At 41.2% G+C, this 15,651-nt stretch overlaps 1 protein-coding gene across 1 annotated transcript in view; it reads left to right on the top strand.

Moving 5' to 3' along the window:
• The window catches only part of LOC124722181, a 997,523-nt gene that overhangs the window by 650,666 nt on the left and 331,206 nt on the right, over positions 1 to 15,651 (top strand). The window contains exon 10 of the mRNA XM_047247381.1: positions 1,742 to 1,786. Within this exon, the coding sequence (XP_047103337.1) occupies positions 1,742 to 1,786 (45 nt within the window). The remainder of the gene's footprint in view (positions 1 to 1,741; positions 1,787 to 15,651) is intronic.

Here is a 15,651-nt window from a genome sequence, read left to right as displayed (position 1 = left end):
AATTCTGACATTGAAACGGTTTTCAGATAGCCATATAAATTGTTCTGACCACTATTTGTTTTCTTAGGGAGCCTTTACTTCTTTATATTAGCTGAAGCACAAACTAAATCTGTGGGCCCTGAGTCTAGTATAGTTTGAATAGTTTTAGCTAGTTATTAGTTAAATCACACAATTGTTATGAAATTGATTGTTGTGCTTCATAATTATTGTTACAGCAATATGGAATGCAAAACTGGCTCAATAACTAGCGTGAGGTACCTGAAACTAATCTATTAGTGACAAGGATGAAGGCTAACTTGTTCTGTTTCAATATGATATGAAAAATATTTTTGACTATTAACACAGGAAAATATAAACATTATTACAAACCTGTACACTAATTATTTCTTATGCTGGCCCTTCACGTTTACTAACCAGTAACTACTGTGATTGATCACAGTTCTATACAGGTAACTTTGATACTGTACTCATATTTCAATAAGAATGACATTTAAACGAAGTAGTTTAGATTTTTCTTGGAATTTATACATTAGTGAAACTTAAATTATCCTTCTGCGAAAAACACGAGGAGTACTTCATAAACAAAACTCAGTGAATGGTAAAGAAATCTACCACTCCACGAAAATTATTAAAGGTTGTTATAGAAATCAATTACTTTTCACTTCAATAAATTAGGATGGTTGGAAATATTGTAACACTTGGAATAGGGCCCTGTCTTGGTAAATGACTAAGGATAAAATATGAGTGCTCGACACAAAGTTTAAAGAACATACACTTGTTTTGGATAAGAAACCACATAAATGATCCATGCAGTTTTACAATAATGTGCTGATTATTTGAGACAATTTTGGTGATTTTGGTGATTTCTGTGGCTACTTAAAATGGTGGTAAAAGTATCCATGGCTCTTGTATAACAAGCTCTGAAAATTCTGTTCTTAGCGTCGGATTTTCGTAGTACTGAGCTGACAGGAGTATGCCACGAATAATAAGCGAAATTGCTTCCACATCCGACGCTATATTATATAATTTCGCTGCTCTTCTCGCCTCGTTCAGCACACAAGATGCGAACACTTTCAAGCTAGCCACCGAGTAGCTCTTGCAGTCCGACGGCCAAATCCACCTCTTCAGGTTTCGTAGCAGAGGGACTTCCCTCCAGGTCTGACATGATTACAATCCTAATTGCCCTATGCGCGAACCAGGGTTACAAGTATAGTTTTTACTTTTCAATACTTTTTCAGAACATTACTTTTAAAATTACATATATAGATTAATTATATTGACAAATTATTAGCAAATCATTTACATAGATGTTACATCATAGAACATGTTTATAAAGATGTCATATTTAGTAAGAGCAGACAAAGAGGTTACTTAAATAAGTGTAGGTGATATCGATATTAGTGTTACAGACTGACATGCATAAAAATTGCGAATGAAATATTATGTTAACATCAGTAGTTAAAATTAATGTTTTTTCACTGAAACAAGTAAAATTAGATTTAACATTATTGCTCACAACGTGTTCGCTATTTTAGTAGTTGCCTTACTCACATAACTTGTCAGCCATGAAGAAAACTAATATAATGATAATAATTATTTCCTTTGCAGGGTAAATTATCTAATGTCTTGACTGATATTGTGCTAAGATTTAGTAAAAATTGTAGTTTAGTACTTGTTTATCTGATGTTTATAATGTAAGTGATGTGTCATGATTTATGTGTGTGTCTTTCTTTTTGCACAGAAAAAATCAAATGTACCATGCAGTTTCAGCCATCATGACAATGAGGTACGGTATGAAGGGATACATTTGATATGCCTTGTGTGGCTGTCTCACTTTAACCTGGCTAACCGATGTGACGCTATAAACGGGCTTGTTGATGCTTTTGTTGTACCTTTAACTATCAAGTAGCTTGCTGAGCGTCAGTCTAGTTTGGTACTTCTCTTGCTGTTCTCATCCATCCTGGCGCCAAACTGTCTATCGCTATCGTTAGTTCCAGTACTCTTTCTAAACTCTGTCTTCCTTTACAGTAAAATGCGGCTGTTGATGTAGACATACATGCTTATACACCATTCTTCTGCGTAACTTAGTGATAATCTGTCTGTGATGTAATACTACGCGATTTCATTACAGTTTTAACAGAAATACTTTATTTCTTGTGAGAGAAGATATGAAGAAAACGTGCCTGAGAATTCTGTGCGTTTTGGGACGGAAATTTAGTTCCAGAGGCATTAAACATGCATTTTGTCCCTCAGTGAGGATTAAAATTATATGTGTAACCCCCAAACAGATACCTTTGCGCGTAAGTTTAACAAACTTTTACAGAACATCAAATCATATGCATAGAGATAACAAAGAAGAAGAAGAAATCACTTTCGATTATCTTCCACATGTCAGAATAAGTTTCCGAATAGTCCAGAAAAAAGTCATTTTCATTATACTGGGTGATCAAAAAGTCAGTATAAATTTGAAAACTGAATAAATCACGGAATAATGTAGACAGAGAGGTACAAATTGACACACATGCTTGGAATGACATGGGGTTTTATTAGAAACGAAAAAATACAAAAGTTCAAAAAATGTCCGACAGATGGCGCTTCATCTGATCAGAATAACAATAATTAGCATAACAAAGTAAGACAAAGCAAAGATGACGTTCTTTACACGAAATGCTCAATATGTCCACCACCATTCCTCAACAATAGCTGTAGTCGAGGAATAATGTTGTGAACAGCACTGTAAAGCAGGTCCGGAGCTATGGTGAGGCATTGGCGTCGGATGTTGTCTTTCAGCATCACTAAAGATGTCGGTCGATCACGATACACTTGCGACTTCAGGTAACCCCAAAGCCAATAATCGCACGGACTGAGGTCTGTGGACCTGGGAGGCCGAGCATGACGAAAGTGGCGGCTGAGCACACGATCATCACCAAACGACGCGCGCAAGAGATCTTTCACGCGTCTAGCAATATGGGGTGGTTCTAATAAAACCCCATGTCATTCCAAGCATGTGAGTCAATTTTACCTCTCTATCTACATTATTCCGTGGTTTATTAAGTTTTCAAATTAATACTGACTTTTTGATCACCCGGTATTTCCGCATTAATTGCCCTGGTACATACTGTGCAATATTACGAGGGATTATTGAAAACTAATGCGTCCGAATTTTTTGCGTGAAAACATTTTTAAATAAAACAAAATTTATTAACATTACATCCTTATACAAGTCTACATATTTATTTCTCAATGTAGTCAACCTAGCGGCGAATACATCTCTCCCAACTAAAGACCAATTTGTTGACACCGTCATTGTAGAATGTTTAACGTCGTTGACGGAGCCACAATCTCACTTTTCCTTGCACCGATTCATCACTTTGAATGCGAAGTCCCCTAAGGTGTTCTTCAGGTTTTGGAAACAGATGAAAATCGGATTTGGCCAAGTCGGCAATGCATGGAGGATGATCTATGACAGTGAACCCAAGGCGTCGCATTGTTGAGATGTCACTGCACTCTTGTGTGGTGTGGCATTGTCATGATGAACGAGAGGATGCTCCATGTGACAGCGAACTGTTAGAATTCGAGGCACCATTACAGAACGCTGTTTGTGATGCACGGACGTATCTACGTCACATGCCGCCATGTTACACGCTAAAATTCGGAACCCTCTAGTAACAAAGGGCTGCAAATATGCAGACACGAAAAATAAAGACGAGAATATGTATAGGTTCGAATCCTGGTCCAGCACAAATTTTCAACTTGCGCCATTGACATAAATCAGTGACCACTGGCAACTAATATCTTTAATTCCCTTGTCTTGAGAGATAAGAATGTTAAGAACGTCTGTTTTGTTTAAAAGGCTTTAAGAGTTTTCACTAAAAAATCGGAGGCATTACTTTTCAGCACGGCCTCGTACTTCGCTATAAACAATTCCAAACATTTCGATATGACGCCACTACGGAGGAAAAATATTCAGAGAAAATATTCATCTGTGTCCTTAATTTCTTGCACTTACCACATCTTTCTTCTGGACACTAGCACACCGAGGATAATCAGGCAATAACTTGATGTAGTACATATATTCTGCAGATAACAGCTTTCACTAAAACAGTGATACCGTCTCTATTCAGTATGTTATGCCTGAAAATTTACGACTAGTTAAGCATGTATTCCGGTCTGTTGTTAGTTGCTTTGAGTGTTGTGTAGATCTTCTACAATTGAGTAAGGTTATCGTCAAAAACAAATATTTTCTAACAATAACGAACGTCTTCCATGATTTGATAGCTCAGAGTGGGTAAGCAGGAACTGCTGCCAACAGTAGTTCGCTATACTACGATCACAGCATGGTGCAAGAATTTCCATCGGAAGCAAATTCAGCAGCTAGAGTATTCGGCCAGCTACATACTTTGCTCCTACTGGATAACTCAAGATCGCATGTTGCCAGTGCTATCCTGACCCACCTCGATATATTTAAGATACAGATACGATCGTTGTGCTGGGCAGCACTTTCTCCAGCTCTCTCAGTCACTGAAAACGTTTAGTCGTGGACTGCAGAGTGACTGTCACGCCATTACCGGCCAATCACCACGACTGTTGACCTCTGTTGTAGAGTTGACGTAGCGTGGAGTGACGCACCCGCGGCTTTCAAGCTCACTTTGGCTCGATGCCCAGCCGGGTCGAGCCATTTCTGCCGCCACAGGTGGCAGCTCTGTGTACCAAATTTTACACTCTGTGCACGGAATATTTCATTTCATATCGGGCGAAAAATCAGAAAAAAGTCATATTTTTAAGCCATTAATAAGTCTTACACGTGTCAGTTATTATAAAACTAAACAACCTTCACAAAGTTCTCTTAAATGATTTCAGTGAACTAAGATTCATTTTGAAGCTGAATGTCTGTTCTTGATGGAGGTATATAACAATAATTAATATAATTTTAAAAACTTTTATTCGTATATTAAGCAAAACATCGTTTTTCAAATGCTGACCATATGGAATAATTTGTATTTAATTTAAAACAAAGGTTTTCAGAAAAAATATGAAAAACAACGAAAATTCACTTTAAATTTAAGTTCCAAAAATACTGCATATATACCACCTCAAACTATACAAGATTACCTAGAGTTTGAATTTTTTTAAATTTTATTTTATGTATCTACATACATGCAAATCAAACCCCCCCGCACGGTGCATGGTGGAGGGTACTTTGTACCACTACTGGTCAGCGATGGAAAAACCACTGAGAGTCTCCGTACGAGCCCTAATGTCTCGCACCTTTTCTTCATGGCCCTTACGCGAAATGTACGTTGGCGGCAGCAGAATCGTTCTGCAGTTTGCCTCAAATGACGGTTCTCTAAATCTGTGCTATAGCATCTTCGAAAGACGCCAGGGATTCCCATTTGAGTTCACGAAGCATCTCCATAATACTTGAGTACTGATCGAACCTTCCGGTGATAGATCCAGCAGCCCGCCTCTGAATTATTTCGATGTCTTCCTTTAATCCGACCTATGGAGATCCCAAACTCTCTAACAGTACTTACGAAAGGGTTGCACGAAAGGGTTCTATACGGCCTCTCCATTATAGATGAGCAACACTTTTCCGAAGTTCTCCCAATAAAACGAAGTGGAGCATTCGCCTTCCCTACTTCCAACCTGCTATGCTCATTCCATTTCATACTGCTTTGCCACATTACGCCTAGATATTTAATTCAAGTGACTGTGTCAAGCTGCACACTACTAATGCTAATTTCGAAGTTTACATGTCTGTTTTTCCTATTCTTCCGCATTAACTTACATTCTACCACATTTAGAGAAAGCTGCCATTCATCACACCAAATAGAAATTTTATCAAAGACGTCTTGTATCTTCGTACGGTCTCTCAACAACGACACTTTTCCGTCCACCACAGCGTCATCAGCAAACAGCCGTAAATTGCTGCTCACACGGTCCGTGAGATCATTTATATAGTTACTTTGAATAGTTTGTGACTTGCAAGTCTCTGAATCGCGTGATTTTATTAACGGTATCTCTGGCACTTAAAGAATCCCGAAAGCACTTGTTTATCACAGCTGCGAGTTTGCAAAAGATGTTAACTTACTATCTACTTTAGTTCACATGATAATGAACCTCCTCAAAAAATTCAAGGTTTCCTGTTCTCCGAAATGTAATGGAACTGCCCATACCCGCAAATTACCTACGAATTTAATCGTATATTCATCCTCTTACACTATAAACGCACAATAAGCAACAACCTTCATATACTGTCCTTCCTCATATAGCAATCTTAATGACAATCGTTGTATATGTATTTTCTAAAATAGAAACCAACAACATTAAAACATAAATAGTGCAATAATACATACACGAGGAGTTAATAATAGTTATTTTATAATTTCTTTTATTAAACTCGATAACAATCACAGATTTTATTCGTATCAGTCTACATCTCCATCTATACTCTGCAAACCACTATGAAGTGCATGGCAGACGGTACGTCCCACTGTACCCGTTTTAGGGATTTTCCCGTTCCATTCACGTATGGAGCCCGTAAGACTGATTGTTTTAATGCCTCCTTGCATTCTGTAATTAAATTAATATTTTCCTCATGATCTCTATGGTAGTAATACGTAGGGGGTTGTAGTATATTCCTAGAGTCGTCATTCAAGGCCGAGTCTTTGAAATTTGTAAAGTAGACTTTCTCTGGATAGTTTACGTCTATCCTCAAGAGTTAACAGTTCAGCCCCCTAGTTTCTTTACCATCTCTGTGACACTCTTCCACCGTTCAAAGAAACCTGTGACCATTCGCACTGCCCTTCTCTGCATACGTTCAACATATCCCTTAGTAATCCTGTTTGTTTCGGGATTCACACACTTGGGCGATATTCTAGGTTGCGTCACAGAAGTGGTTTGTAAGAAATATCCTCTGTAGACTGATTGCCGGTTTCCGTTGTTATTTACAGTCTCTTAAGTTCCTGTGTTGCAGCATAAGAATGACTAAATCCAGTGAATGTATGAAAACAGAATAATTATTTCAATCACGGAATTCTATGGAACAATAATTATATTGTATTAAAAAAATATGTTCCACTCCTACAGTTACTTTAGTAACTAAATTTCACCGCTTCCATTGCCACGGCGTTTCTTAGTATGTCTTACCGATCGTTCAACTACATTATCGAAGTGTACACTCCGATTACTACATTGCCATTTTAATTTCTTATCGAAGTTCTGCTTCTGTAGTTTGTTTTCTATGGTACACAACATACGTTAGGGTTCTACATAGGTTGAAGTCCAGCTGTGTTTAATGTAGAACACGAAAATTAGAACAGAACGGGTTGGTCGAACTACACTGCGCAACAAATTAAGAGAAGCTCCCAGAAGGGAAGGAGGAAACAAAACGAAACTTAAAGGATTGAGAGGGGATATGATGATACTGCAATGATTACAATATCGAATGAAGTTTACAAAGACACTGGCAGCATGAGCCCACTTATCAGTATGACGTTGCGCCACCTCTGGCTTGTATGCATGAACTGATTCGGCTGGAAGGTTATCATAAAGCCGTTGTGTTCTCTCCTGAGGCAGACTAGTCCACAAATACTGTAACTGGTCCATGGCATCCCCCATGGGACGGAGTGGACATTCGGCACGTGCGGCGCGGCACGCTACTTTTTACCGCCCTGCCAGTGTCCAGCAATGTTCATTTGTCTAGCTAAAAGCTGTAATAGAAAATACTAGACCACTACAGTCTATTGCAGATCGCAACATACATAAAATTGTCCGGTAAACGGGATGTGGCTAGCTACTGAAATAAAAGTTTTAACTTGGCAATGTAAATTTTCAGGTGTATTTTTACGATAAAGATCACAGTTAATACTTCCAAGTCCGTACTAAGTGGCAACACAATGTAAAGTTCACACGCACACCACAATCACACACGAAGCCAGTTTATGGTATTTACACCCGTTACCGAAGTTAATAGAGTTCACCGGATCGTTTAGTTATGAAAATGCTCGCTCAAATGTTGTGCACTCTGCTCTATGCGTAATACCTGTTCCAGTCTTAGATCGCACAACACGCCACGCGGTTTTAACTAACAGTCAAAAGCAATAATTTTGATATTCCGTCCGAAATTCCACACGACTTCCACTATACCGTTCACTTAAATACACTTTGAACTACTTCGCGAACTCGTAATTAGCATTTTTCCGCGATTTTACAGTACTTTCGTCGGAACTGCTTTCAATGAGATGTTACTAGTTCGAACCCTCAGCCCCGACTTAACTAGATCACACCAAAGGCTTTGTTCCCAGCGTTACTAGTTCGAACCCTCAGCCCCGACTTAACTAGATCACACCAAAGGCTTTGTTCCCAGCATAGATTGGCGCGAGCCTGCATTTTTCTGATTGGCTGATATCACAAACAGCAAATCAGGTTGCAGTATTATCCCGCGTTAACCCGCGCTTTACTTCAATGACCATAGTAAAACATTTCTTTCTATGGCAATTGCTAAATAAATAAATTTAGAAAAGTATCAAATATAAAATTACTCCTTCTGAAATTACCGATTACTTTTTGTTCTACTCACGATTTATTAATACCATAAACTGACTGCACATTTAATTACAGTTAATCCCCTGTATAGGTTAACTGGTACTTCGTGAATAAACAAAACAATTTTCATTTACTTCTGTTCTTCTTCGCTCATACAACACTCACACTGCTAATTACTACACATATAAAACAATTATAATTATGCAAATACATTAAATATTAGTCAAACATAACTTTACAACATTGTTTTGACTACGACTGCTAGCACTGTCCGTCAACTGCTGACCTCTGCCGCCTACTAGTACAACTACGTGCAGCTCTGTAACTCAGGTCCATGTCAGCTGGTGACATCTGTCGATGACTCATGCCTATAACGATATCGTCCTAACAAGTGACAAGAGCGATGCGAAGGCGCTGCGGCTCACACGGTCGCACACATGGTCTGTCCAAACTACTGGAAGTGCTTCAAAACGTTAGTATTATATCCCCGAGTTTGTTTCTAATAATATCCGTGAAACAGAGTTATGGACCTTCAATTTCTATTTCACACTCCTGAGTGAGTGCCGCGTGACATGAAGCGATCAGGAGGTATCCTGATTATTTTGGCTTTTCCTCATCACCTGTTGAAGATTCAGTTTCCAGTTCATATCTCTGTCGCGACGACGCAATATAGTGAAAGTTATCTTCTTAGGGCTGGAGTGTAAATGGCGTGTACTGTGTTTAAGTTGCAGGCTAGGTTTTGTTGAAACACTTCTACTTTTTTTTCAGTGACCGCAACTGTCACCTGTTAAAGAGTAATTAGCTTTTTGTATAACGCAGCCACTGAGCTGCTTGTAAATCACCATAAAATGAACTGTAAAGGCTCTGAATAGTCTGGAAATCGAAAAGCACGGTGACACAAAATCAGAACCGATTGAGACCATCGATTGGAGCATTACCTCCTCTTCCGAGTAACACTAACGGCGTTAGTTAAATGAGTGTGTGTCACTCTCGGTGTCGAGGTAGAGTCGGCCAGTAAAGCATGTATTCAAAGCGACACAGCATCAAAGAGAACAGCTGCGCGCTCTGACATGAAAGCTGATTGCTTCTGTTTCACAAGGTAAACAGTTTCCGGCTTGCCACTCAGAAAGGATACATGACCTCCCACAACGCTTGATTGACCCTTTACAGGGACCCTTTGACAGCTGACTTGGCTTTTATTGGCAGAGTACCTGCGCTGAGACAGCCTGATCGAACAACTCTCTGGTAATGTGGTTAACGTCGCCGTGATCATGTTAGCTGGACAGCGGAAAGAGCTTCCCTGCTCCGCGCTTGCATTGTTTGCGCGGTCGAGGGCTTTTCCTGCGCGCAAAACACCTTACGGTTAATTGTGTTCTAACGTTGCACGGGAAGGAATTCTCGGTATACACTTACAGGCTACCTAGCGGAGAGAGACTGATAATGTCGTTGGCAGATGCACTACGTGCCAAAGATTTCGTACTCTGCATTGATGCCGTTTTGTATGAAGGCACTTAGTGCATGTGAATGTATTGAAGTTCATTTACGATTTGTCAACATCAGAATTAGTTTTCTGTCGGACCAAACCAACAAGGAGAATTCAGGGTTAGTGGAGCATTATTGCAAGGGCAGTAAAGTTTGGTGAAAAGACGAAGGAAGATTTGGGTTTAAGGTCCTGTCGACGACGAGGTCATTAGAGGCAGAGAAGAAATCCGTTTCCGTATTGAACATGAACGGGGAAGGAAATGACCCGTTTCAAAGAAAGCGATCCGACATTCGCCCATTAGGGAAACACTTAAGTCTTCGATCACGCACACATATAAAAATTAACGGACAGTTAGATGGACACCGTCAACTGTTATTTTTGTGGCAGCTCAGCTGCAAAGGAAATGATCCGTCAAGAGAATATCGTAATCATTTCGTGTAGTGCTCTTGTTCCAAAGCCGTTGATCACAGGAAGGAAGGGAAACCCGCTTAGAGTGGTACAAACGTTGTCACTGATAAGATCGCGACAATTGTGTGGCACTTAGATGGGACTCTATGGACCTGGTGGATGCTTTCTGAATTGTATTTACCAACGTGCTGAGTGCTGATAGAGAAATTCGCCGGAGCTTTGGTGTTAGCCTGTAGAAGATTTTCGTGATCTTGGCCTCACAAACTTGTTTTGGCCGATAGATAATGAACCCAAGAATATTTGAAAAAGATTTGCAAGGCATAATTCTACACTGTAGCAACAGTTTAGGACCAAACCGTTTTGTAAATCAGCACAGTGATGTCGCCTCCTACGAAGCATGGATTTCTATACTGTTGTTCAAAAAAATCAGGTTAGCTTGCTAAACGGGTCAGCTGAAATTCTCAGTCTGAAACCAATCGAAAATTATTGGGGTTAATTAGAGAGAGTCGATTGTTTTCGTGATCAGTTTGCCCAGAACTCTGTTAGCAGCTATTCACTGTGGGTCAGGAAGAAGTGAACTCGCCGAGTTTCCACGCTTGGCTCAGAGATAACCGGTTCGAATCCTGGCGGTGCAAAAGTTTTCTCTCTCCAGTACTTGTGCAGCAATGGGGGGAGAGATGATGGCGTACGGTTCATCACGACCAGAGTTTGTGCGAATGTCCAAGATTAAATTTCAAACTTGTCCGCACACTCTCGTGGAGTAAGTGCAAATGACGATGTTCGTGGTTATCCGTCCGTCTCATGGTTATGTTAAGCTCGGTGGCACTGTTCGTGCTGTGCAAGAGAAGCAGGCTGTTTACTGACACTGGATTTCATCTTCTCTCGTTTTGAAAAACGTGACAGTAAGCTCTACACGCACTCATTACGGTAGCCTACACTCGACAGACATAAGTAACACACAACATACATTTCGCGAAATAAAGGACCCATTGCTAGCGCAAAAATTAGTCCTTTCCATTTAGGCGGCTAAACTACACCTCGAATTGTCCGAGTTAACGGTACACTACACCTTTACCTTAGGGAAGCAAAATTTAAAGAAATTTTTCATTAAAAGAACTGGAAACATGGCTGGCGTCTAAGGAATACACAGAAATAAGTTTCCAGCGCCTTTTGGCAACAAAGTGTACACGATGAAGATTCCCTGCACAAGCAACAGAGATATAATTATCAATGTTGTACAATAGTTTTTAAGGAAATTAGTTAATGGTTACGTTCATCTATTTTAAGAGAAAGCAACCAAGTACGCAAATCACACTTGGTAATTATTTTACCTGGGTACAGAATAATTACAAATTATTACCGAATATCGTCGATTGGTAAAGCATATGTGTTGGGAATGATAAGCAGATGAAGAAAGTAGATGGCATACACGACGTTCAAGGGTCTTGAAGCACTGCTGCAATTTCGAATCATCAGAAAGTAAAGCGCCTGGCATTAAAAAGTGGTGGAGAAGCGTAATATCCACCCCTGGTTGATTACTAGTTTGTCTTTCTAGTCTGTATCAAAATTAATGTACAACGGTCAGTCGTGTAGTGTTACAACTTAGTTTAGCGTCGAGAGTTTTTTTTAAAAAAGTACATTATTATATTAGTGACTGGAATGGAGCGGTTATCAAATAGTAAGGTAGAAGTCTGCATGTTGAAAAAGTTGGATGTTCCGTAGTACGGACAGGCCCAAGACTTTAGTGTCAAAGTTATGCAGATGATAGAGATATTTTGAGATATTTTGAGGTATTTTGAGGTATTTTGAGATATTTTGAATATTTTTACATAAAGAACTAATATTTCGTTGCTTATTGATATAAAAAACTTAAATCTTATAATACCAACTTAAGCTCATAACATCTTGAGGAGAAGGTGGTTGTTAAATGCCTTAGATGGTGGTTATTTATTAAGTTCATTCTTCTGAACTGGCCCATCAACTGAAGTGACAATTATTAAATTTTTAACGCGCAAAGGATAAGTAGGACGAGACTTGCGTTTTGATAGGGATGTGAGGGAGAAAGATGATGACACCAGGGATGATGCGTTATATTCTACAATCATTAAATTGCTTCCTAAGTATGATTCCTTCTCTAATTCAGAGTACACACAAGAACGTAATGAAAGTCAGTTCTTTGGAGCGTCATATTGGACGGATTGGGAAATGAGAATGCAATACAAGGTTCGTTGGGGTACAATGGGATTCATTTATCACAATGCCATCTTATTAGGCAAGGAAGAATAATGACTCACATCAGTGCACGATCAAAGTTTCTACCGACCACTCTACTCCACTGTGACAGTTCCAGAGTCATTCAAAGAAAGTCTATGGTCAGTTGTGCATAAATACCCAGACCACGCAATACTAGTTGATGATGACTTTAACCTACCGAGTATAGACTGGGACATGTATGGATTTATTGGAGGAGGAGGGGGGGGGGGGGGGTGTTAAGACAGACAGTCTTGTGAAGTACTTTTGAATACGTTTTCCAAAAACTGTCTTGAGCATGTAGTTCGGCAGCCCACACGCAATTGAAGTATCTTGCACCTTGAAGCTACAAACAAGCCGGACCTTACCGATGGTGTCAGTGTAGAGATGAGGATTAATGATCATGATGTCGTCACAGCGACTATGGCTACGGAAGTTAATAAGTTTGCCAAGAGAGCTATGAGAGTGTTTTTGCTCGAAAGAGCAGATAAGCTGTTGTTAGCATACAATGAGCTGCAATCATTTAGTTCCAGAATGATGGACATACAGGAATTATGGAGAAAGTTTAAACAGATTGTAAATAGTGCTCTGGACAAGTATGTGCCTAGTAAGTGGCTAGTATGTGGTTTAATAACGAAGTTCGGAAAATGCTGGGAAAGCAAAGGCTGTTGCACTCTCGGTTCAAAGTTCCAGTTTTGTTTTGTTTTGCTTTAGGGTGCAAAAACAACTGGGGTCATACGCGCCCAAGCCAAAACCATAGAATACGAACACAGAGAGAGTTAAACTACTATACGTCAATCCCAGTGGACAGAATAGGAGACAGCTTAAAATAGCTACGTGGAAAAAGGGCTGAGAAAAACACCGTGCAGAAATGGAGGTCCAAAACTAAAAATTAAATGGCCTTCGCCATATTGCTTCGGCGGATAAAAAGTAAAACGCGGTCGACAGCCCGCGCGTCATTCGCTAAAACGGCTGATAAATCAGACGGCAAACCCAAGCTGGAACGTAAATTGTTAAAAAAAAGGCATTACAGCAGGAAGTGGCGGAAAGTTAAAATTTGGGCGCAATGTGTACAAAGTGGTGCGGTAGCGCCACTTTGCAAATGTCAATGGCTAAAAAGGCAGTGCCCAATACGCAGCCGAGTTAAAATAATTTCCTCCCGGCGGGAGGGCGGAGAGGTGGTCATCCAAGGCGCTGGGAGAGGCTTAATGAGCCGAAGCTTATTCCCGTGAACGGAGGACCATTGGCGATGCCGAAGGGACACCACCTCCTAACAGACAGCAATGCAGAGATCATCGGAGGGAATATAGGTACCCGCGGGCTGAGATACGAGGACTGCAGCCTTGGCAGCTGCGTCAGCAGCCTCGTTTCCTGGCAGACCGACAGACCAGGGACCCACATAAACATCACACTGGCTCCACGAAGAGTGAGCAAGTGACAGTTTTCCTGGACCCGCTGCACTAAGGGGTGAGTAGTGTACTGCGCACAGAGACTTTGGAGGGCACTGAGTGAGTCTGAGCAGAGGACACAATTGGAAAGGCTGTGTCGCCGGATGTACTCCGTGGCCTGATACAAGGCAAAGAGCTCGGCTGTAAATACTGAGGAGTGTGCGGGGAGCCGATATCGAAAGACAAGGGTGCCAATGACGGACACACACCCGACCCCATGGTCAGTCCGAGAGCCATCAGTGTAGACAAAGGTTCTACCGCGAAGTTCCATGTGAAGGTCGTGAAACTGGAGGCGTAGACCGAGGATGGAGTAGTGTCCTTAGGAAGCAAATGAAGGCCAAGGTTAACAGGGGCCGCTTCACGAAGCCAGGGTGGTGAAGCGTTCACACCCACCGGGTAAGTTGCAGGTAGTGTGAAGTTAAGTCGCTGTAGCAAGTGGCGAAAGGGACGATCCCCACACTGATGATCAAAGGAATCATCAAAGGTGGTGGCATAGGACGTGTGGACACGCATGGCAGACAAACGGCGTGCATACCTGCTGAGGAGAAAGTCACTGAGGTAGGACAGTGGGAGTTCAGCAGCTTCAGCATACAGACTCTCAATCGGGCTGGTGTAAAAGGCGCCCGTGGCTGAACGGATGCCATGATATTGGATAGTGTTGAGACGGCGTAAGAGGTATGGACGTGCAGACGCATGAACAAAGCACCCATAGTGGAGTTTCAAACGGACAAGGGACCGGTACAAACGGACATGGGTGGTTCGATCGCCACCCCAGGAAGTACCACTGAGGACATGTAGATTGAGGGACCGCGTACAGCTGGCTGCCAGATAAGACACGTGGGAGGACCAAGAGAGTTTTCTATCGAGCGTGAACCCCAGAAATTTCGTAGTTTCAAAGAACGGATGGGCAACAGGCCCAAGATGTAGAGATGGTGGGAGAAACCATTTGCGCCGCCAGAAATTCATACAGACGGAAAAAGCGAAAGACATTGTCGATGCTCCTGGAGTAAAGACGATCAAGACAGCGCTGAAGATGCCGCTCAGTGAGACAGGCCCGTGGAGAACTGCAGTAGATGGCAAAATCGTCTACAAAAAGAGAGCCGGTGATGCCCGGCAGGTGACAGGCCATTATAGGGTTAATGGTGATAGCAAAGAGGATGACGCTCGGTACTCAACCCTGAAGCACAACATTTTCATGGATAAAGCTGTCCGACAAGGCACTACCCACACGCACCTTGAAAACTTGGTTTTGTAAAAATGCCCAAAGAAAACAGGGCAGGCGCCCACGGAAGCCCAACGTGTAAACACTACGGGGGATACCAGTTCTCCAGCAGGTGTCGTAGGCCTTCTCCAAATCGAAAAACACGGCCAGTCTGGGATTTCCGCAGAAAACCATTCATGACGTGGGTGAACAAAGTAATGAGATGGTCAACTGCAGAACGCCACGCTCGAAATCCACACTGTGCATTCGTTAGTAAACATCTAGACTCGAGCCACCACACCAGCCGGGCATCA

The sequence above is a fragment of the Schistocerca piceifrons genome, chromosome X (genome assembly GCF_021461385.2).
Source record: "Schistocerca piceifrons isolate TAMUIC-IGC-003096 chromosome X, iqSchPice1.1, whole genome shotgun sequence".
NCBI lineage: Eukaryota > Metazoa > Arthropoda > Insecta > Orthoptera > Acrididae > Schistocerca > Schistocerca piceifrons.
Note: the sequence above shows the minus strand (reverse complement) of the source record. Positions and strands in the feature narration are given on the sequence as shown.